The sequence below is a fragment of the Hydra vulgaris genome, chromosome 02 (genome assembly GCF_038396675.1).
Source record: "Hydra vulgaris chromosome 02, alternate assembly HydraT2T_AEP".
In the NCBI taxonomy this organism is placed as follows: domain Eukaryota; kingdom Metazoa; phylum Cnidaria; class Hydrozoa; order Anthoathecata; family Hydridae; genus Hydra; species Hydra vulgaris.
In genome coordinates, this window is record NC_088921.1 from 38,354,747 (window position 1) to 38,379,108 (window position 24,362).

Here is a 24,362-nt window from a genome sequence, read left to right on the forward strand (position 1 = left end):
AATTAATATCTTTCACTGCATAACCTCTTAACCCAAAGATTTGTGCTAAAGCAGTTCTTTAGAAAGATTTTCCTGTTCTGATATAATTCTATTCATATAATTATTATTGGGTGTAGGTGTTTAAAATTGGAAAAGCATTTCTCCCTCTTATAATGTTTATATAACTATATATAATATATATTATATTACATGTTTAATCACCCATCACTCACGATGACCACTAGCTTTACCAATAATAGCAAGTGTTACTAATGGAGCATTCATAATGAAATAATTTGGATGGATGAAGTTATATTGAACATCAGCTGATTTATGCTCATGGACTTCATTGAGCAGCATGTGATTTCCATACAAAAAGTCGAACCAAAATGTGTTGAAAATGATTTACAGATCCAAGATTATGATAAAAGTGGTTGTAATGAGTATGATGATACAATCATCAATCTTATTACAACCACAAAAATTTTTTAGTGGTTGTAATTTTTACCATTGATAAAATTGAATACAACTTTATAAAATTTATGAAGCAGAGTAAATATTTCCTTAATGATTCAGCAAAGTGAAAATAAAAGTGAAATTTCTTTAATAGCTCAACCAGGTGCCGCTCCATTATTAGATAAATGTAGCTTGACACTTGAAGAAAAGTTGTATGCATTTTGTAATGTCAAACAAATAGAAACAAGAGCTTATATTAATTTTTGCTTTATATTAAATATAAATTAATTAATTGTTTATACTTTTTACAATTTTTTAATTTGAAAAATAATTTAGATTAAGTGTTAATACAAATACAAATCTATGGTAGAAACTGCTTGTTTGTTATAATACTTAAATTGAGATTTTAAAAATTATGTCAGAATCCTGAGAAATTTTTGTAAAAAAAAATTACACACCAGGAATTCTGAGATGTAAAATATTCTGGAAGCAAGAAACCCTATTTGGTACACACTAATGCGTGAATAAATTAACAGTTTATAAAACAGGTTCGCCACAAAATTTTCATAAGCAAAAGAGGATATTAGAGGATTATAAAGGAGATTTTGCATTTAGAGGATTTTTTTTGAGAAACTACAAAATAAAAATAATTTGAATAAAAATAAAGGATTTTAAATTTTTTTTTTTTTTTTTTTTTATAGGTTTAACTTAGATTACTTAGAAAACAAGAATACAGCAATTCCAAAGAACTGATGTTAAAAAAACTAGACAAATAAGAATTTTTGGAGCACTTAGGAACAGTAGGTTGTTACTTTTACATTATGTTAGTTTACACTTAGAAACAGTAGGTTGGCTCCAAGTTTTGGAGCACTTAGAAAAAGATTTGATCATATTTTTAACTTTTTAGAGGATAAGAGATTATTTCAGAAGAGAATTTAAAAAAGGAGGAATTTAAAGGATTTTAGAGGAGTTGCAAAAAGGTTTTGAATAGATTCTTATTAATCACTTCATAGTGGTTTTAGCTTTTTTTGTGAATATTTTTGAAGAAAGACCTGAACATTTTTTATCCATAGCATTTACTTAATAAACACCTGTTAATTACAATTTTTTACAACTATAAATAGATAGTATTATTAATGTGTTACATCATATAGATAATATTCGAACTTTATTCTTATTTTTATATAATTTTTGAGGCACAAAAATGTGGGAGAAAAATAAAATAAAAACTTCATTTTGAACTTTTTATTATAATACTTTAGGTATAAATTTCTAAATGGTTTTTTAAATCCAATCTATATATACTTTAGTAAAGAATAGAAGCACAAAACTTGAATAAAAATAAAATATTTATTACCAGTTCCAAATGTTGGATCCACCGTATCATCAGAAACAATAGCTAACTTTCGATTGCAGAAAGGATGCAGAGCATACTTTCCAATCAAATGCTAAAATCATTAAATGTTTGATAACAAAAATAGCAACAACAATTTTAAAAAGTCTCCTGTATTTATCTTGAAATTAGGGAGCTGAATAAACACACACACAAAGATGTAAATAAAAAAATTATAAAATGCATTAGTTTGTAAAAAAAAGCAAAATCAAATTAGCAAACTTTTTGTTAAAAAAAATACTTTTCATCATATTTTAACATATAATTGCAATTAAAACCTCTACAAATTGAAATATAAATATTTATTTTATTTAGTTTTAACTAAAGTTTATTAGTCTAAACATTTTATTTATAAAAAATGAAACAGTTTTAAATATTACTTGTTCACAGGGCATTGATCTAGTAGAATGTTTTTTCATTTTTAAATAATACAGTCGTGTGCAAAGTTAAAGTTCAATTATTTTTATGATTTTCTTAAAATATTGCATTTACGTGAAAAACTCACAATAGTTTGACTAAAAAAATGTTATATTTTGAATAAAGATCTTTTTAAAAATAAATATTAAATTCTGCACATTCTTAAGTATTTTCTATTTATAAATCTTTTAAGATCCTTTAGATAAACTTTTAGATCCTGCTGGTTTGGAAACTAACATTTGAATGAGAAATTCAAAAATTAATGGTTCAAGTCAGCCCAATTCATCGATAAAATTTGTGTATATCTAAAATACATCAAACAAATTGATGTACTTTAGAATGGTTTTCAAAAAAATTAAAACATTACAACTTTCTTGGACTTCCTTAATATTAAATTAATAAAATACTTTCTGGGCCACCAGAAGATTTTTATGTAAGTTAAAATACTAAAGACGCAATATTAGAAAAACAAACAGATATTTATTTGTGCAGATATTTAAACTTCTGAATAAACATATTTCATATATCTTCGTCATACAAATTTTTTTCCCACAAACATAAATGCTTTCTCTCCTGTCTTCATGTTTTCTTAATGATTAACTTTTTCAGTCTTGTCTTATTTCACTCTTTAACGCTCTGTTTTATTTTATCAAAACTTAAATAGAAGTTGCTTGCACCCTTTATGAGAGCAAACTTGTGAAAAAAAAATTGAACACTTAAGGATTGATTATTATTTATTAATTATTATTCATTGATTATTAATTTAATGCCAAATTTTTTGACTTAAACTTTTATTATGTTTTTTCTCCGCCAATTAATTTTCTAGAACAAATATAAAATCAAATTTACTTATTCTAGTGTTAACAAATTGATTGGTGGATTTATTCTCTAATATTGTCATGGATAACGTTTTTGAACATAATTTAAAATATTAGGAATAGTCGCCATCAATGCTCTAATCATTTTTTGTTAGATTAAAGCCCTAAACCAAGATATGGGTCTATGGAATTGGTCAAATGGCTAAACAGATTAAGACTAAAATGTTGCATGATGAGGTTTTAAAAACATTTGTCTGTCTGTTCTCCAGCTTTCCGCTTCTATTTAAAAAAAAAAAAATTTTTATAAAACATGTGACATAATCAATAAAGACTTTTGAACTTCAAATCTTCAACTCTTGAAAATTTTTGCAAAGTTTTCACATTTTTTGTTCAGGAGAAAATCTAACATTTGGCATAAATACTTTTAAAATTGATACTATTTTATTTAGTCTTGATTGTAGCATATTTCAAATTACACATAGGACCCTGACTCTAATTATAATTGAAAAAATAACAAAATTTTGATAATAACAGTTAATTGTTAAATAATTAACTACTAGTTGTTATTATTAATGTAATTTAAAAAAACTTAAATTAGAAATTTTAAAATTAAATTAAATGAAAAATAAAAAATAAATGATAACTTATTTTGCACTTTTTATAAAAAATAAAAACCTGGTTTTTAGTACAAATCTCATTACAGCCTATTCAATTTTATTATAAGCTCCCATTTTAAGCAATTTAAGCCAGCATAGTTAACATGATAAGCTACCACTTTAAGCATTTTAAGCCAGCTTTTTAGAACTTTATTTTTGCTATCTATGTTTAACATATATTTAAAATATTTGAGTAACTTATAACAACTTATACTATGTAAACATATAACAACTCCTATAGTGTCATAAACATAAAAAATATAACTATATATCAATAAAAAAATATACCATATATCTTTGATCACTAGGATGCACAGCAATACCAGTATCTCCTAACATTGTCTCAATACGAGTTGTTGCAACAGTAATCTTTTCATCTATAATAAAAAAGATATATATCAACAAGTGCCATCTCATACTGAAATGCAGCATGAGATGGCACTTGCAAAAAATAATCATCTTAAAATTAAAGCCATCTGTAAGGGTTTTAATTCTTATATCAACTGAGAGTTTGGGGAGGCAGGACTAATGCATTAAAGGATATTACAGAAATTTTTTTTGATTGTTTTATTACTTTCTGTTTAAAAAGTGTCAGGATTATAATTGGCATGTTAAAAACTAAGCAGAAAATATTAGAACTGCGCCAACCTAATCGGCAATAATAGACACATACATATGTTACACACATATTGCTTGGTGAACTTTAATTAAAGATGTATACTTAAACTACCAATTTAAAAAGTTAAAAAGGAAACCGAAGTAGAGGATTGCGAAGTGCTGGACTTTTTGTTGTCCCTGGAATAGGGGGTAAATAATTTTCCAAAAATATGCAAATATGTAAATAAACTATTCTTATTTCTAAACTTTTAAAATAACTTTTGTAATTTAAATCATAATTTAGAAAAACCACCGAGATGAATGTATGAGAAAAACCCGTTCATTGAGATGACTATCCAATGATTTTAGAAACTTGGTTTATTATTTTATCTGTGAACAATCCCTAGGCTGAAGGAATTTTAAAATATAAAAAAGTAAGACTTTCTAACTGAAATAAAACCTTAAGATAGTGTGTGCACCTTATCAGCACCTATGGCAGTGACGTATCCAGAAGTTATTTTGAGATAAAGTTTTAAAATATTCATTAAAAAATTCATACACCTGTAAAAATTAATACTGATGTAGCAGTACATAAATCCTGCAGATGTTTTGTGGAGTTTTTTTTTTTAATCTATAAGTACTGTAGTTTGGAATCAAGTTTGGGTGCCCAAACCGGTATACCTGTGTCAGAATCGGCCTGGATACATCACAGTATGATAAATTAATTAGTCAATATGCATACACTCACGACGTCCATCTCTAAAGAATTTGGGTGATAAAATAAAAATAAAACAAAATTATAATAAGCAATAAAAAATAGCAGAAAATTAAAAAATAAAACTATACAAATATTTAAACATTTCAATTATTGTAATGGTTTTTATAAGAATATGTACTTAAAATACCAAGCATATATAAAAGATGTTTAACCAATTGTGACTAAAACTGAAATATATACATCATATACAAATAGTTATTTTTTTTTACTTTATGTTTCTTAGTTTTTAGTTATTGACTTTTTGAAGTTAAGACTTGCATATAAAAAAGAATGCATGGTTTGCGTTTTTTTTTTTTTTAATCGTTAATTATTAATCAAAATTTAATTTTGAATGAAAAAAAAAACTTATCGTAAAACTAAATAATTCGGTGATCATATTTCTTGAGGCATAAGTCAATAATTGCTTTCGGCAAAAGTTATAGAGCAAAACATACAACATTAAACATGTTTAACATTTGGTTCTATAACTGTCAAAAAAAATATATCTATTTTCTGTATTAAAAAAATTAATAAACTTTTCAATTAAGAAACATTAAAGAAATATTTAAAGCTTCAGTCTGAAGCTGAAAAGCTTCTTATCAAAACAAAGATTCTCATTAAAATACAGTACTTTCTCTTGATATCAGCAATAGCAAATAAAATTACATAAAAAAGATGTTAGTGAATAAACCTTGAATTATGTATGTAGTATGTAATGTATATAAATGTAATGTAGTAATGCATTGGCAAAATTTTGAAAAGTCAGTGAAGGAGAACTAAATTTCAAACCACATTCCCTGGAAGTTAACTCAGGTTATTTCTCTGTGAAACTGATTTTATAAGGTTATGCATGTAAGTCTCCCTCTCAACCCTGTAAGATGTAAAAATGTAGTATCTTTCTGTTTAATCTTTTAATTTTGATTTTATACTTTAAAAAATGGCAAACTACAATACTCTATAGCATGATGATTAAAATTTCCAGTTTTAATATTTACTTAGTAATATGGCATTATTAAATAAATATAAATATAAATATATATATATATATATATATATATATATATATATATATATATATATATATATATATGTATATATATATATATATATATATATATATATATATATATATATGTATGTATATATATATATGTATATATATATATATATATATATGTATATATATATATATATATATATATATTTATATATATATATAAATATATATTTATATATATATATACATATATTTATAATACAACCCTCGGAATTAGGAAAAAAAAAGGTTGGCAATAATTTGCCGACCTAATTCTTTTAGAGGTCGGCAAAAATTATTTGATACAAAGGTCTTACCATAAAACATAGAAACAAGGTCGGCAATTTTTTGCTGACCTGAAACACTTTCAGTTCGGCAGTTAGGTCGGCATTGCCGAATGCTGACCCTAATTCCGAGGGTTGATAAAATATTTATATATATATATATATATATATATATATATTTTTTTTTTTTTAACAAATAGAAGTTAATCCATAAATAGAAGTTTTTTAAAAAATTATTTATATTTATATATATATAAATATATATATATATATATATATATATTATATATATATATATATATATATATATATATATATATATATATATATATATATATATATATATATATATATATATATATATATATATATATATATATATATATATATATATATATATATATATATATATATATATATATATATATATATATATATATATATAAACAATTTAAAAAATTATTGTACAAAATAGAGTGCTCAATGTTTTTAAAGAAGTGAGCAATTAAAATTTAATTGCTCAATGTTCGTCAAGGTTCGTGTTTCAGAATTATAGAGTTGAGAGAGGGTTATAACCACAATTTAGTAGCCTCCTCATCTGTAGTGGCCTTCTGGGCCTTGGGGAGGTGAAATAACAAAAAAATATATATATATAACAGCGACGTATCCGTATAATATCGTATAATTTTATATTAGCACCAAGTTTATCATGGAAATATTAAAATAAAACAATTCTTTATTACTTTTTGTCTTGCTGTTTTGTAATGATAAAATTTGTGATGATAGTTACAAAATTGTTATTAATGTCATTTAGAAACGACTTTAAAACAGATTATTTATGTATTTTAACTCTATAAGCTTTCAACTTTCTTATTATAAATAATAGTAAAATTGCATTAAAAATATTTTAAATAATAAAAAAAATTAAAGTTTTTAAAACGTAATACTATTCATGCCTAAAAACTTGATTTAAAAAATAAGGAGAAGAACAACAGAAAAAAGTTATTAACTTTGCTGTACAAAAAATATGCTATGTGATAAATCTTTTTAGTCTATTTAAAAGAAGCATATAAATATATTTATTGAATGTTATAGTTATAACGCTTCTCTCACGAGTACTTGCAATAAAGTGTACTCATGGAAGAAACTATAAGGAAATAAATTTGATTTTATTCTTTATATTAGTTAGCAAATAAAGCATATTTATGAAAATTAGAGGCGAGTTGAGGTTAGCGTTAAAGCCGTCTACATAACATAATGACTATTTTGGTTAATTAATTATATTTTATTTTTGAAAAACGTAAATTACCAGGGCAAGGTATATTATATACATATTTTTAAGTTTGTCTTCTAAAAAAATAAAGAAAAAAAAAAGGTCCTCCAAATGACAGAATATTTAGACCGGTATGCCCAAAAAATTTCTGGATACGTCACTGTATGTATATACATATATATATATATATATATATATATATATATATATATATATATATATATACACATATACATATATATATATATATAAATATATATAAATTAAAAAATATATATATATAAATATATATATATATATATATATATATATATATATATATATATATATACACATATACATATATATATATATATATATATATATATATATATATATATATATATATATATATATATATATATATATTATATATATATATATATGTATATGTATATGTATATGTATATGTATATGTATATGTATATATATATATATATATATATATATATATATATATATATATTTATATATATATATATATATATATATATATATATATATATATATATATATATATATATATATATATATATAGACCAAATTAAAAATACAAGTTTTTTGTGAATTAAAGAAAATTTAACCTACCTGATCCTTCAATTGAATACATAAAATGAATCAAAACTCCAAATTCAATTTTTTGATTATAGCCTGGAACATCTAACAATGTTCTTCCACTAATTTCTTTTTTATCAACCTAAAAAAAAAATTAGGATTAAAATTAAAGATAAAAAACTTTAGAACTGGTTTGTAGTTATTTGTATTGGTATGTAGCACACTGGCAATGTGTATTTATTTAGTCCATTGGCTGTGTGTATTAGTATTGCCTGTGTGTACATGATTATTAGCCAAGTTTTTTAAATTAAATAAAAAATAAGATTTTTGAAATTAGAAAACAGAGCCACCGAATTTATGTTATATCACTGTGTAACATTATGGTACCACAGTTGTGGTTGTTGTATAGTGGTTGAGCACCCAACTTGTAAAAAAGAAGTTTGATTATCATAACTACTTTTGGTATTAGGGGTTCAAAACTCTATATTTTTTTGTTTAGCTTGTTAATCTTAATCAACATTATTTAGATAAGCTCGAAAAACAGTTAATTTTTTTAAAAATTTTTTGTGATCATCCTTTTACTTAAATTTTTAAAATTTTAAAACAAAAAATAATTTAAATCTTTGCAGTGATTTCTTTGTGAGTCAATTTTTGTAATATCGTGTTAAAATTTATGCAATTTAAATTTTGATCGGATGAATTTGAATTAAAATGAATACTAGTTAAAACAAAAATAAATTTTATCTGTAAAAGTTTTACTTCGCTAGAGAATACTTTACTTTATTTTTGTGAACTAAATTTAGATACCAATTAAAAAGAAAAAATTGCAACAAGTAGTAACAACTAGTTTAAAATTAAAATAAACAATAAATAAATAAAATCTCCTCAAGTAAATCTCCTAGTAGTTGACAAATTTTATCATACAAAGTTGCCATTACTCAGGAATGTTCTTGAATTCATCTTAATTGAAGTTAACAGTATATAATCTTTTGAAAGTGCTAGCATTGAGTTGCAAAGTTATTCAAGTTACATTTTGTTCACTAATTATCCCCTGTCTTTGTTTATGTGATTTTATTTGCTGTTGCTGATATCAAGAGAAGATGTGGCTACAAGCTGTGTTTTAATAAGAATTATTCTTATTATAAATAGTATAATTATAGAATATACGTTTATTTATAAATAGTATGTAACTTTTGTAAACTTTTGTTTTTAGAATATATATAACTATAAATTTTAAAAACCACTGGGAGAAATGTTATGCAATTGTCATCTGTGTGTTAAACTTTAACCCAAAACCTTGCTATTTAAATGAATAACTTTTATACTATTTACTGAAAATATTGAAGTAAACCATATAACCATATTAAGAATAAGTATAGAAACAGTCAGTCTGAAACTTACAATAACCCGTATTGAATAAGAGCATCAGTGTGGCACTCGTAGCAATCAATCATTCCCACAGTTTTGCGAGGTAACATTTTTGAATATTCAAATCATTTGAAAAATTAAGAAACAGGTAATTTAGGAATATTTTAAAAAAATGGGTCCTATTGTAAGAAAAATTGAAAGTATAGAATACAGTTGGAACCAGCAACAGATTTAACTGAGACAAAGCGGGTTATATAGTTGAAGAATGTGATAACTTTATTAAGGGATACAAGTAGATCATTGCCTTGGAGATCAACAACAATTTTTGATAAAAATACAAAAAGTACTTTTTTATCAAGACAGAAGTTATTAGCGTATTCTTTTATATTCTTTTATATTTTCATTTATATACATTTTTATTCTTCTACAGAAGAATACACCTATAATTTTAAGGTTTTACACGGAAAGTCCTCACAGCAATCCAAAATCACTAGCGATGACTTTCACAAAGTTACTTCGCATTTTAACAAGTAGTCGAAATGAAATGTTCCTAATATAAAATAATTTGATGATATATATATTTTACTCAGGGATGCAAAAGTTCAGGAGCCACTGAACATTTAAAAACATGCAGGGATACATTTGCAGTTATTTCAGAATATCTGAGTAGAAAAATAAGGGAAACAATTAAAATCAATAAAGCAAAATTTCAACTTAAACTGGAAAGTGGGAGGGTTTTTTCAACCAAAATGACACGGACAATGTGAAAACAATAATTTTGGACCATTTATCCCAAATTATTCTAACTGACATCACCATTACTTTTTATAATTTTATATGGTTTATATAAAGTTTTGAAGATTTTTTTATTACATTTATATACATTTTTATTATCTGACGATGCTGTGGTCAGATAATGCTGTGGTCAGATGATGCTGTGGTCAGACAACCCTGTGGTCAGATAATGCTGTGGTCAGATAATGCTGAGGTCAAATATAATAAAAAATCACAATAGGTAAGCGAAATATTGCTAATTTATAATTAAATCATAATATATTTTTAAAAGTTTATACGCTGCCTTTTAATTGAATTCAACAAATCAAATCCTCCTTCTTCAAAAATGCATATCAAACAACATAATTCAACCATTTAAAATAAGAAGTCCATTACATACCAAAAAAGCTAAAAATATAAAGAATGAATACATGAAAAAAATTACCAGTTTATGCTCATAACAAAGCAAAAGAAACATATTTAAGTAAAAAATTAATTGACCTATTAAATATATATCTTCAATCTCAATTAACACTTTTAATGACCAAAATCCTTCTATAAAATATACTGTTGAACTTAAAAACCAAAAAAAAACAATTTATAATTGTTTTTTACAAAAAACATTTTTTAATTGTTTGTATTACATATATAATGAATGGATGAAACTCTAACATGTTGTCGCTATCATTTCAACAGAGATGATGAAAACAATTGTGAACATGGGGACCATTTTCGATTAAATTTTAAATTTTAAACCTTTCAATGTCTTCTTTTTTAACACTTTGTTTTATGTAATTTTTAAAGATTTTTTCATTATACCTGACGACACTGATCACAATAGGTAGGCAAAATATCGCTAATGTATAATTAAATTATGATATATTTAAAAAGTTTATATGCTGCCTTTTTATTTAATTTAAGTTTTTTCTCTTAAATTAGAAATATTTTAATCAATTTTTTATTTATAAAAAAGCAAATCTTCTAAGCAAATTATTTTCAGATCTAATTTGTTTTTGCAGATTCAAATTCCTCATAAAATTCTTCAAAAAAATGAACTCATTTTTGTGAAGAATTTTAAGTTTCTAAAATTAGATAAAAACAGGTAGTTAGTGTGACACGTTCTAGTACCACAAGAAAGATTAACATCCAAGGTTTACCTGCTACTCCTTTCCTAATTCAAAACTAAAATGAAGGTTTTATATCAGACTTTTCTTTTGTTAAAACAATGTTTTATGTGGTAACTTGTTAAAACAATGGCCTATAATAAATGAAATTCACTTACAACCGTAATAAAAAATACCTTTCAAAAATATATTTAACATGCATAATTAAGAATCAGAAATAAGTTCATTTAATTTATTGATTACAAAAATTAAAGTAGAAATTATTGTAGATTTTCTATTTACATAAGTTCGACATGTTGAATAGTTTTTTGATATAAAGTTAGCATGTTGATTGACATTATTTTTTGACATGATTAAGTAATTAACTTTAAAGGAATTTGTTCATAATTTTTTCTTTTAGAAATAAATTAAGTAATTAACTTTAAAGGAATTTGTTCATAATTTTTTCTTTTAGAAATAAATTAAGTAATTAACTTTAAAGGAATTTGTTCATAATTTTTTCTTTTAGAAATAAATTAAGTAATTAACTTTAAAGGAATTTGTTCATAACTTTTTATTTTAGAAATAAATTAAGTAATTAACTTTAAAGGAATTTGTTCATAATTTTTTCTTTTAGAAATAAATTAAATAATTAACTATAAAGGAATTTGATCATAATTTTTTCTTTTAGAAATAAATTAAGTAATTAACTTTAAAGGAATTTGTTCATAATTTTTTCTTTTAGAAATAAATTAAGTAATTAACTTTAAAGGAATTTGTTCATAATTTTTTCTTTTAGAAATAAATTAAGTAATTAACTTTAAAGGAATTTGTTCATAATTTTTTCTTTTAGATTGACTAAGTAGTTAGTTAATAGAAACTACTTTTATGAAATTTAAATATTTTTTTTTAATTATTATTTTTACTATAATTAATAATTAAAAAAATTCTAAAATAATAAAATGAAGAAATAAAAACTAACTTCAATATCAGATATTGCTGAATTTAGAGCACATGACCAGTTCACTAATCGATTGGATCTGTAAATTAACTTTTTGTCATGCAACCGAACAAAAGCCTCCTTGACAGCTGTTGATAACTTTTCATCCATTGTAAAACTTACTCTATCCCAATCTACTGAGATACCCATCTTACGCATCTGATGGTATATACGATCTCCTTTAGTATTTTTCCATTCCCAGACTTTTTCTATGAACTTATCTCGTCCTAAATCATGTCTGCTTATATTTAGATCTTTCTTTAATTTGCGCTCTACAACTACTTGTGTTGCTATTCCTGCATGATCACAGCCTGGAACCCATAACGCTGATCGACCATTCATTCTATGCCTATAATTAGTAGCAATATTATATCACATCAGTGTCAAGTAAAGATAATAAAATACATAATTTAGTAATTTACTCAAAAATAAGCAATTTATTTATTATTATTTATGAGTTATACACGAATTCATATTTTTTTCAAAAAAGCAAAAAATTTAACCATCTTGAACTTCAAATAACAATTTTTAAATGCAATTTTTCTTTTTTTTTAACTTTTGTTTTTAACCTTTTTTTCTTTCATAAGTAAAAATAATTTTTGGAACAAAAGCTAAACTTGGTGTGTTCAAAGCTAAAACACTTGTATTTTAATCAAACCATAAAAGTATACATCACAAAATACTTGAACATCACTGATACTTTGAATAATTTGTGCAAGAAGCTAACATATCTCTAAAACCTCTTTACTTCTGAGCTACCACACTATCGCTGCATTACCGCTAAACTTACCTCTGTATCATAATTACTTTACCTCTGACTCTAAGGAATTAGATAATATCTTTAGATACAACATAACCTTAGCTGCTTTGATTATGCATCTAACTCTTTAACTTTACTAAACAACCTTAGCTATCTTATCTCTATTTCTCACTCTTTACCAATAAAATACTGAACAAAATGAAGCTGATGTGGATATAGTGTCTCATAACATGCAAGCAAAGATTTACAAAAATGCTTTAGATAAAGTAAATTATTAATTTGTAAAAAAGTAACATAAAATAACAAACAATCAATTTTAAAAGTGTTTTAAAATTTTTTAACTAACCATGGCATATAATACATTTATCAAAAAATAACACATACCATCTTGTAATACAATCTTCAATAGAGTTTGTGAGCCCATGACCAAGGTGAAGATTACCAGTTACATTTGGTGGTGGAATCACAATAACAAACCTTCCTTTGTCATTTTCTTGATGAGCAGATTTCTAAAGGAATTCAAATTTATTCAAATTTTAATTTCAAAAAAGTTTACTTAAACCCATAAATTTTGAAGAAAGAAAAAAGTGAAAAAAAAAGTTTTTATTTAATTATTATCAATTATACTTACATTATATTCAGGCTTGAAAAAACCCTAAAAATAAGTAATTGTACAATAGTTTAAAAATTCTTAACAAAAAATAATTTTCAATTAAAAAAATAATCATTAACTTCATGTTATTAAAATAAAAAATATAAATATGTAAATAACCTTTTTCTCCCACCAAGAATACCAACAACTCTCTACGTACAATGGACTGTATGCATCAGGAAACACTTCATTTGTATCTAAGAGATTAAATTGTTCAAGTTTTGGTTTATAAAACCTTACAGAATATTGTTGTGAATGTAGAACATCATTGTAAGACCATGTATATGTATATGTAGGACCATGTAGGACATCAAACTTTAGTTTTTAACATATAAAATCCAAAATAAATATAAAGAACATTAAAAAACCTACTTTTTTTCTCTCCTTCTGCAGTTGAAATATCATAAGTAAACAACTTTTTTACTTCTTTTTTAGGTTTCAATTTTTCCTAAATTTTTCATTTAAATTGGAATAACATTCATTATACATATATATATATATATACATATACATATATATATATATATATATATATATATATATATATATATATATATATATATATATATACATATACATATATATATATATATATATATATATATATATATATATATATATATATATATATATATATATATATATATATATATATATATATATATATATATATATATATATAGACACACTGTAGCTTATAGATGATTCTGGCCACATAATATTAGAAAAAAGGTAGTCTATCATTTTGCTAAAAAGGGTTTTTTACTAAAACATTAAAAACATGGCTTTAGTGATGTTTTTTGTGGCCTAATTCCATACACGTTTTTCGGGAAAGAAAAAATAATAATTGCTGCAGTTGCTTAGCTAAATACATAATATACATACATACATACATACACACATAAAAATCAGTATCTGCATCAGCATTTTTTTATTAATTTACCGATTTTCCAACCGATGGCACTTTAATATTTTTATCCTGCTTTATGATAATAATTAAACAATAAATAAACTAAAATTTATGCATTACTTAAAAATTTTTTGAGAAATTGTTTATTTTGACTTAGCTTACATGCAATATTGTTTATTCACAAAATGGTGTTTAAAAGTTTTAATTTAACAGCTGAATGTACTTGTATTTTAATTACCATAATGTTATTTTTAGAATAAATTTACTTTGTGTAATTCTATTGCTACACTTAAAAGTAACCTATTTAAGCATTGTTATCTATATGTGTTCAAGTATAGCCTACTATATTTCTATATTTTTTTTTTTTTTTTTTTATTTCAATTTAACTCCCCAAGGCCATGAAGGCCATTCATTAAGGAAGCTACTTTAGTTGTGGCTACAATCCTCTCTCAACTTTATAACTCTGAAACACAAACCTTGATAAACAAGGCCACTGAGCGGAGAAACAAGTTAAGCATGATACCAGAGACGTGGTAAGGATCGAACATCACGAAGTAAAATTATTCTAAAAACAATTTAATTATCTAAGAATAATTTAGATATCTGAACAACATATGATTGTTGTTTAGATATCTAAATTATTTTTCTAAATTACTAATAAATTAATAAAGAATTCTTTGTTAACTGCTTTTGATAGTACCATTTTCTTTCTAAAATGGAAATAAAAAATGTTCCTCTAAAATTGTATTTATTTTTTTTTGAAAGTTTTCTTTTCACAGTAAAAAAAACAAAAAATTTATATTTTTTTAACTGAGTTTTTCTAATATCTCTTAAAATAATGGCTTGGCTCTGATTTGGATCCAAGTATTTGTTTAGTAGTACTGATTCCATGAAAAAGATTACATGATTTAAAGTTGTATGGTTTTATATTTTCAAAATTTTAATAATAAGTTAATTCATCGGTAATGGCATCGGTATCGGCCTAAAATGTGTTATCAGTGCATAACTAACATACATACATACATACATACATACATACATACATACATACATACATACATACATACATACATACATACATACATACATACATACATACATACATACATACATATATACATACATACATAAAAACACTCACATAAGAACTTTGGGAACTTTAAACACAAAGAGTTGTTAAAAGCCATTATTTTACCATATTTGATAATCATAGCTTTTACAATAGAGTATGTGTATATGGGCTCCAACAGTTTTTACTTATTTAGGGAAAATAAACTTCCGTATAGTGTTGTAAAGTACAATTGACCTTACTTAGACTTTAATAGTTTAAAAAACATGATTAAGTGCTAAATAAATGTTTGTTTGTTTTTTTGACATAAACTAGGTAATGTTTTTCTTCATTTTAATTGAAATTTATCCTTTTTTATCTTTTCAGATTCAATGTGACCGACTGAAAGTCTTAAAATGAATGTATCCTGTGATTTAACAACTTGTACTTTACCTGGACTACTGGCACCTTTGCCAAAGGAAAAAACGACTGATATTATTTTAATAATGTCATGTCCATTAAATACTCATGTATCACACTCGAAACAGTGACCACAGACTCACTAGGCTGCCGAGCACCTCAGCAGTCTGTGAGTAGTTAGGCTATGCAATGATTCAGCAATCTGCTTTGATGATGCAACAACCACTGGTTGCAGACATTTAACTTGCTTACAAGTTTTGAGATGTATGATGACTACTGCAATGTGGCATTGCACAGTCAGCAACCTGGGTCTCTTGATGCATCATTTTGATTTACAATGGTAAAGGTAGTACTGCAACAAATTATAACTTTTTATGAAAAAGCCAACATTCCAATGTTGACAAAGTGCAGAGCATGCAAGAAGATTGTGAAGATTGTAGAGAACAACAAACTTCATTCAATTGGAAAAAATTCTAGTGACATCCCAATCACTCAGCATAAACTGGAAAAAATGCAGTCGGTGTTGGTATCAACTTTCCAACTGTGGCCACCAAATGTGGAATGTCTTATAAAAAATGCTGAGGATCCACCATTGGATGCAACACTTAAGATGCGGCAGAATTGAAACGTCAGAAACATGCATGCAGAGGTATTGCAAAATTATCCATGACTTTGCCATCTGAAACTGTGATCGTTGAAAGCAGAAATGATACCACTGAAGAATCTGACAATTCTGCATCTGAAGATGACATGATAAGTATTGAAGAGCTGACATATCAAAAAGATGATGCCTCTAAACACAAAGTTAGGAAAACGAACAGGAACTGTGGTGTTTGTACGTCTAGATGTTTCAAAACATCTAGACGTACAAACACCATCTATTTCAACAAGATTGAAAATGATGCCAACACAGCAGGCTGCATTTACATAGGGTCTAATAAGAATCATGGTGATGTATTTATAGTTGCTTCATCTTATGCAACCAAGGATTGTTCCTGACACAAGCTAATAGAAGAGTTAGCATGAGAGATTCACAACAACTGGGAACCACTGACACTTTGTACTGGGATAAAAAACTGATTCAGACTGTCATAAATCAGCATATCACGGAAGAATCCATGAATTGTTGGTGATTCAAAGCAGCTAAAGCTTCTACAAGTCCCAAGTTACACAGAAGAGACGCATAAAAGTTTCTGATTTCTGCAGCTTGCCTTGCCATAAAAGATAAAATTCAGTATGCTGTTCTTTGGTCTGGATATCACCACCACATTGGTGAAATTCTGCTCTCCTATGTGTATACTAACCTGAAGATTGAAGTCACTTAAATCACAACTCAACTCGAATACTTCCATACTGCTCAAATGACTATAATTCAAATCCACAATTGTATGCAACAATAAGGGATGAAGTTATTGGTCATTCGTTGGAACAAGTGAAATTTCTATGAGATGACTACCGTGAATTGGCATTGCTCTACTCACAATTAACAACTGAGTTGACATTGCTCAACTCCTGTCACTCAAATTAATACAGTGTGGTGGCTCACATACAACAAGTGCATGTATTTCTACAAGTTCTGAACCTTGCAATGAACTACAGCTTTAAAAGGGATTACTGCAATATGAGGCTGTAAATAAGGATATCAGTCGGTAATTCAAGCATTAAATTAACATCTTTGGTATCTTACTGCTGAAATGATCTTGCACAAAAAATCTTTTCTAGAAAGACAAGTTTTGGCAGATGCTTTGCTTACACTCAAACCTGTGAACAATCTGCAGGGGCCATTGAATCAATTTGGAAAAAGATAAGGCAAGCCACAGTTTCTTTTTAGCAAAAACAGGATAACAACATACCTTAATCCAGGAAAACTGTTAATGATGCTGGACTGAGAAAAAAATGCATACTTTTAACTGAAAAATTATTCATTCTATTGTATTTCATAAAGCTCTTTATAGAATGACCCTAAAGATTTATTAAATGGCTTGCTCTTGAAAATGAAAAATCACGACAAGAGTTCAATTAAAAATCATCTGCGTTTTAGAACTTTATCTCCATATAGCAATATGCCCTTGATACAGATACTTTATCCCTTGATACATATAAAACTAATTATACATTTATTTACACATAAGTTATATGTAATTTTTTGAGTAAGTCAGTTATGTCAAAAGAATCGACAAAGATTTTTTACGAAATGTTTATGATATTATTGTTAATAAGTATAATATATCTACCTCAACTTTAGATTTTGGCTTTGATTCTTGTTTTTTTGCAAACTTCTCCAATTTAGCAAGTTTTTTAGCATCCTTTTTTAGTTGAGCAGCAGTTTTAGTAGAATCTTCATCTTTAGTTCCATCCATTTGGCTTTTGTGTCTAAATAGCACTAAAGACTGAGGTTTTATAGTACTAGTTCTATTTAAGTTACGAAAAGTAATATCACCATATATTTTGATTAACCCCTTGAACAAACTGCTTTGAGAGTATTTGTTAACACAATGCAATCGAGAAATACTTTTTGTAAATGAAAAGAAAGAAAACGAAACCTTTTCAGAAAAGATGTATTTAATGTTTAGCACACAATTCACCATTGACGCGTGTCATTAAGTAGTTTTGAACAATATATTATAGTTTAATTCAAAACACGGAAACAATTTTTTTTTTTAATATTATATTATAAAACGTTAATAGTCAAACTTTAAAAATTAATCAATTCAATCGTTTTTGTTTTTGTGGATAGCATTATTCCTTGGATTTTTTGTTTGTAAAATTTAGTAAGTTTATTTGGAAAACTTTTTAGATTACATGACAAATAATTAAAAAAAAAAAACGAAACCAATACATATCCACAAATTTATGATTTGTAAAATATAAACTTTAAGTAAAAGAAGCATTTGTTATTTCATAGCAAGAAATTTGATATCAAAACTGAGAAAAAAAGAAAAAAATTCATTTAATTAAAGTTTACGTTTATAGCAAATAATATCTAAAAAGTTAATATTTCTAGCTGCTAAAAAACGAATTAATTAATGCAGCTCATCTCCAGTTAAAGATGTACTATTTGCAAGCTGTAGAAGAAAAATATATTTGTCAATTCTGTTCTTAAAAACGTTAACTGACGGCATCTGCATGCTATTGGCAAGTTATTCCAATCATTAACAATACGATTTTAGGACGTTGGATGGTGATCTGAGAATTGGAGGATTATGCCAATTGATGATCTCAAAACCGTTTTCAAGTTTGAACTGTCGGATCTAGTTACCACGTCGCAGGTGAGTTTCCAAAGTAGTGAAATTGAGAAGCCGACACCTTTTATCAAAAGTTAATCCTATTAAATCATGAGGGACTTTTGTTGCTATTTTTTTTTAGGTAACGAAATTGAAAAACTCCTTTGATGTTATCTTTTAAGTAAGGGCAACATACCAGAACAGCGAATTCCAGATGCGGCCTAACATATATAATGTATAGATTACTTCAAAGCTTCATCTTGATCTAAATGTCTTTTTTAATTGGCCAAGTATCATATTTGCTTTATACGTGTTAAAAAAATGGAATCAACACATACGTGTTGCAAACTGTAAGTGTTGATTCCATTTTAGATTGTTAGATATAAAGATACCTAGGTCTCTCTCAATCTCCCTTGCCTCAAGAGTTAATGTTATATTTCTATCATTCATTACATATTCATGCTTACTATTTCCATAACCAAGATCCATAGTTTTACATTTTGCAACATTTAATTCCATTAGTCACTCCTTTGATCATTCTGTGATGTTTAAATTGTTCTGAAGAATCAGACAATTAGCATCGTGAAACTCAGGTCTTATTTCATGTAAAAGTTTAACAACTTTATGAATTAGTTTTATCTTATCAGTTATATAGATGATAAATAATGTTGAACTAAATACAGACCTTTGTGGAACTCCGCTTAGAATTTTGGTCCATTCGCTAGAGTGTTCACCTAAAAAGTTCGTTGTTTTCTACAAATCAAAAATGACTTAATCCATTTAAGAACATTGCCATTGATCCCATATGCTTTCAATTTATGAAGTAGTCTACTGTGAGAAACTTTATAAAACGCTTTCGCAAAGTCCAAGAATGCAATGTTGATTGAATTTCTTTTACCTAACGCTGTGGTAATGTAGTCGACACTTTCCAATAAGTAAGACGTCCATCCTTTTTTTGGACATAAATCCATGTTGGTAATGTGAGATACAGCTCTTTTTTTCGAGGTATTTAGTTATATATTCCCTGATAATCTTTTCTATTACTTTGAATAGAACTGACGTGATTGACGCTGGTTTGTAAATATGGGCATCGAGACGACTTCCTTTTTTGAAGGACAGTGTGACGTATGACTGCCTAATGTAAAATATATATATTTTTTTTTTATTTTTGATCAAGATTGTTATTTTCATAAAAAAATTTGAAAATCGATAATTGAATTAAATTTAGTTTCCATGCTTTTGGTGGCAGGAAAACATTCTCCGGGAAAAAATCCGACTGAAACAATCCCTTCAAAAAAATATCCCCCACCCTCCGTAGGAAATGATCTACCCGTAAAAAATTAAACAAAAATTTTTTTTTTTTTTACATTGCATGAAAGTAACGATATATCAATATAATAGTTGTTTATAATATAAATATTTTATACGGAGAGTTGGCAGTTTAGGACATGGGTAGTTTAGACAATGCGAATAATCTAAAAAATATTAATTCTTCAACAAAGTTAAATATATTAGTCAACTGAAAATACTTTCACACGTAAGCGTGATAGGATTTCTTTCAAAAAGGCAGTCAGGTAGCTTTTCTACAAACGTTTTGTGGTTTTTGATATTATTTCTAATTATTTTAATTCTTAAGTGTAAGGACTTACAAAGAAATTTACTTCACCCAAGTAATTATTTTTTGCATTTTTAGTGAAAGGGATATGTTCTGCGATGTTAATAAAAAATTCAACGATAAAAAATAAGTTCTTCACAAAAAAATTGTTGAATGTTTCTTGAGATCAGAGTTGAGGCAGCATTGGACGATTTTCACGGGGCACATTAGGACGTGTTGCGCGGATCATAAACTTATCTTCAAATAAAATTATGAGTCAGTTTCGTATTGCGATGGTTTTGTCGCAACTAATGTTGTATGAAAATAAAGTTTGGACTATCTATAAAATTTTAACAAGTTAAAATTTTATAGATAGTCCAATTTTAAATGTTAAATTTCATCATTAGGGATGTACAAAATAGATTTGGTTTTGCACGAATCTGCTTTTTAAATGTTTTTGGATATCATCAAGTAATAAGGCCCAATAATTTTTTCCACTCCGTTACCGTAACATAAATGTAACTACATCAGTGAATTATTATTATTTTTGTAACAAATTCTATTTTTGTAATGAAATATACTGGGTACTATAACTACAGCCTACGTGTTAAGTATATTAGCTAAATTTAATGACATAAAAAATTAATTTATGTGACAATGTCTGCTTCGTTACTGACATTTGCTAATTATTTATTATTTAAAAGCAAAACAGTGTAAGTTACATTTTAAATTAAAGGAAAAATCTTAGTATACAAATAAATTCAGTACATTGTCTTTTTAAAAAAGGTAAAGCGTCTTTAAAAAAAGAAATTAATTCGACAAAAATCTTTTTCGGATTTCAATTGCACAAATACTGTCCGCTCCGTTACTGGATCATTACCATACATCATTAATGTGAAGAAAGTCGTGGTAGCTTACAACATCACTTGCTTCAATCAACAAGATATTCAAATTTTCATCGAAATTAACCAGATCAATGATATTGTTGCTTAAATGTTGAAATTGGTAATCATTGATATCCATTGCATTGGCCGAAGTAATGCTTTCATCACTGTTAAAGTTCTGCTATAATTAAAAAGAAATTCACGGAAGTACTTAAAATAAATTTAATTATTGTAGAAACAAATAAATTAGCAAAATAATAAAATATACAAATATCTTTTTACCGTGCTAGTGTTTTTGGAAAACATATATCGCTTTAAATTGTAGCATGTGCAAACTGTAGCCCTCTTACAGAAGCAACTTAAATCTCGATGCAAAACATTAATTTTTTTGTCTGTGTGCAGCTGATGCAATTTCATAGTGCCTGTAATAGCCTTTAATGTTTTGGAACATTTTGAGTCAAAAGAAGTAATTTTTTATCCCTCAATATAGTAAAACTTTATTAATGAATGTCCATTGTTAAGAAAATTATATAAACTTTCTGCATCTGGAAGGTCACAACCCATATTAAGCAATTGATCTGCCTGACGTTTCACAGATCCTCCTATCGCATCTGGTGCTCCTTTGCCATGCCCACTTTAAAAAAATTCCAACTAGCTAAACTAAATTTTAATTCGTATATCAATGTAGAGAATAAGAAGAAGTTTTACTTATTCCTATATTGTGTGGTTGGTCCATCAGAAAAAAAATGAAGATCTGTAATTTGTAGGTTATCTATCGTGAGTTCAATTAGCACGGGTTCCAGATGTGCCCATATAGAAGGAGGATCGTGTCTCAAAGAGTCGGATATAGTTGTAAATGACTGATGTCCATCCATTTTATAAATTACTCCTGTATGCAATGTAGCTTGTTTGTTACTTGCTCCAAAATGTGAAGATTGAATTGCAGCAAAATTCTTGCACACATAGTTCTCAGAAAAATCTATATGTATAACAGCTTCGTTCACATTTACTGTTTCTTTTAATTGTTTGTCTGAACTGGTGTCTTATTATAAAAACATGCTTGCATCGCTCGTTTCGAATTGATTCACAGAATTTTAATTTAAGATCTTTAAGGTTCCACGCTTCACACTTTTCCTGATAACATTTGTTGTTTTCTTTTCTCCCATCTTTTCGTATTCCTGTTTTTCTTTTTCCCACTGGAACCAAACTATAATACTTTCATCTTTTAGCAAACCTTTTGCTTGAAATTGAACTTGAGACTTAAAACAAATGTTACATTCTCTGAACATGCATTCTCTTCTATCAGTACTACAACAAACTTGTTTCACTACTTCTTCAATATTTTTTTCTTTCAAAACACGCAGGTTAATAAGTTTATCACAAAGTAGTTGTATGTTCTCGTGTTTTTTGTACAGACATGTATCTCTATCTTTAGCCGACGGTTTGCGGACAAAAAATGGGCGATAACAAGTAAACGTTGTATATGAAATGTTGTTTCTCGTATATTCCGCGCTAAATTTTTCATGAAGGTTTTTTAATGAATTGAGTAGTAGCCGCTTTTGTTTTTTACCTTTATTTTTTGTTTACAGTCTGTTTCCTTCCAGTTTTTATTCTAGAATTGTCATCACGTGTAAGAAACTCTCTGATCAAATCCTGTGTTTTAGCATCAAGCGATGCATTACCACGATGGCATTCTCTGTTTGGATTTTTACTTTTTGATGAAAAAGAAGCGTTTGGGGTTTTATTACCTGCTAATAAATTTGACATCCTTCTTGTTTCATTTGTAAGAAAACCGTTTTCTACAGAAGAAGTAGATGATCTATCAGTGGTTGTAGGTGAACCAGGCAGGAAACTATTAAGCCTTAACCAACGTTTTTTGTATTTTTGGGCTAAACAATTAGCCGTTTCCAACTCGTCCGTTAATGTTTGTATTTTTCTATAAGCCTTTGTTTTTTGGTAAGCAACCTTTGCTCTACCTCTTTGTTTGCGTTCGTTATTCCTACTCAACTCGCGTTCCGGTTACTCTGATAACGATGTTTCAATCTTTCTTTTTGCAGCTCTAAATTTTGCTTTCTGGACGCGCCAACAACGACGAACAATTCGTTTTTTTCTTTCTGATAATTCTGATATCACTTTAACCTTCTTCTGCTCACACCGCATATGCCAACGTTAGCGTTCTTTTTCACAAAATATTTTTTTCTAATTGCCTGTCTCAAAACGCTTTCTGAATTTCAGTACGAGATTTCTTTGAAGTTTTCATATTATATGCCTAGTTGTATTTCTTTTGGAAAAATAGTATAATAACTATAAGTGTTAATACACCAAAAGTTTATTTATTATTTATTTATTATTATTACAATATATT

At 26.5% G+C, this 24,362-nt stretch overlaps 1 protein-coding gene across 3 annotated transcripts in view; it reads right to left on the reverse strand.

Moving 5' to 3' along the window:
• The window catches only part of LOC100215466 (valine--tRNA ligase), a 59,931-nt gene extending 40,995 nt beyond the window's left edge, over positions 1-18,936 (reverse strand). Inside the window, exons 1-10 of one of the 3 annotated variants that reach the window (XM_065790802.1) lie at positions 18,839-18,921; positions 18,530-18,668; positions 14,290-14,365; positions 14,038-14,114; positions 13,897-13,920; positions 13,650-13,774; positions 12,488-12,854; positions 8,294-8,402; positions 4,008-4,096; positions 1,793-1,883 (exon numbers count right to left, since the gene is read on the reverse strand). In XM_065790802.1, coding sequence (XP_065646874.1) covers positions 1,793-1,883; positions 4,008-4,096; positions 8,294-8,402; positions 12,488-12,854; positions 13,650-13,774; positions 13,897-13,920; positions 14,038-14,114; positions 14,290-14,365; positions 18,530-18,655 — 1,084 coding nt within the window. In that variant the 5' untranslated portion in view covers positions 18,656-18,668; positions 18,839-18,921. Of the gene's footprint in view, positions 1-1,792; positions 1,884-4,007; positions 4,097-8,293; positions 8,403-12,487; positions 12,855-13,649; positions 13,775-13,896; positions 13,921-14,037; positions 14,115-14,289; positions 14,366-18,529 lie in introns of all 3 variants that reach the window. The other 2 variants (XM_065790803.1, XM_065790801.1) reach the window with 2 other exon arrangements.
• Positions 18,937-24,362: the final 5,426 nt, after the last annotated feature.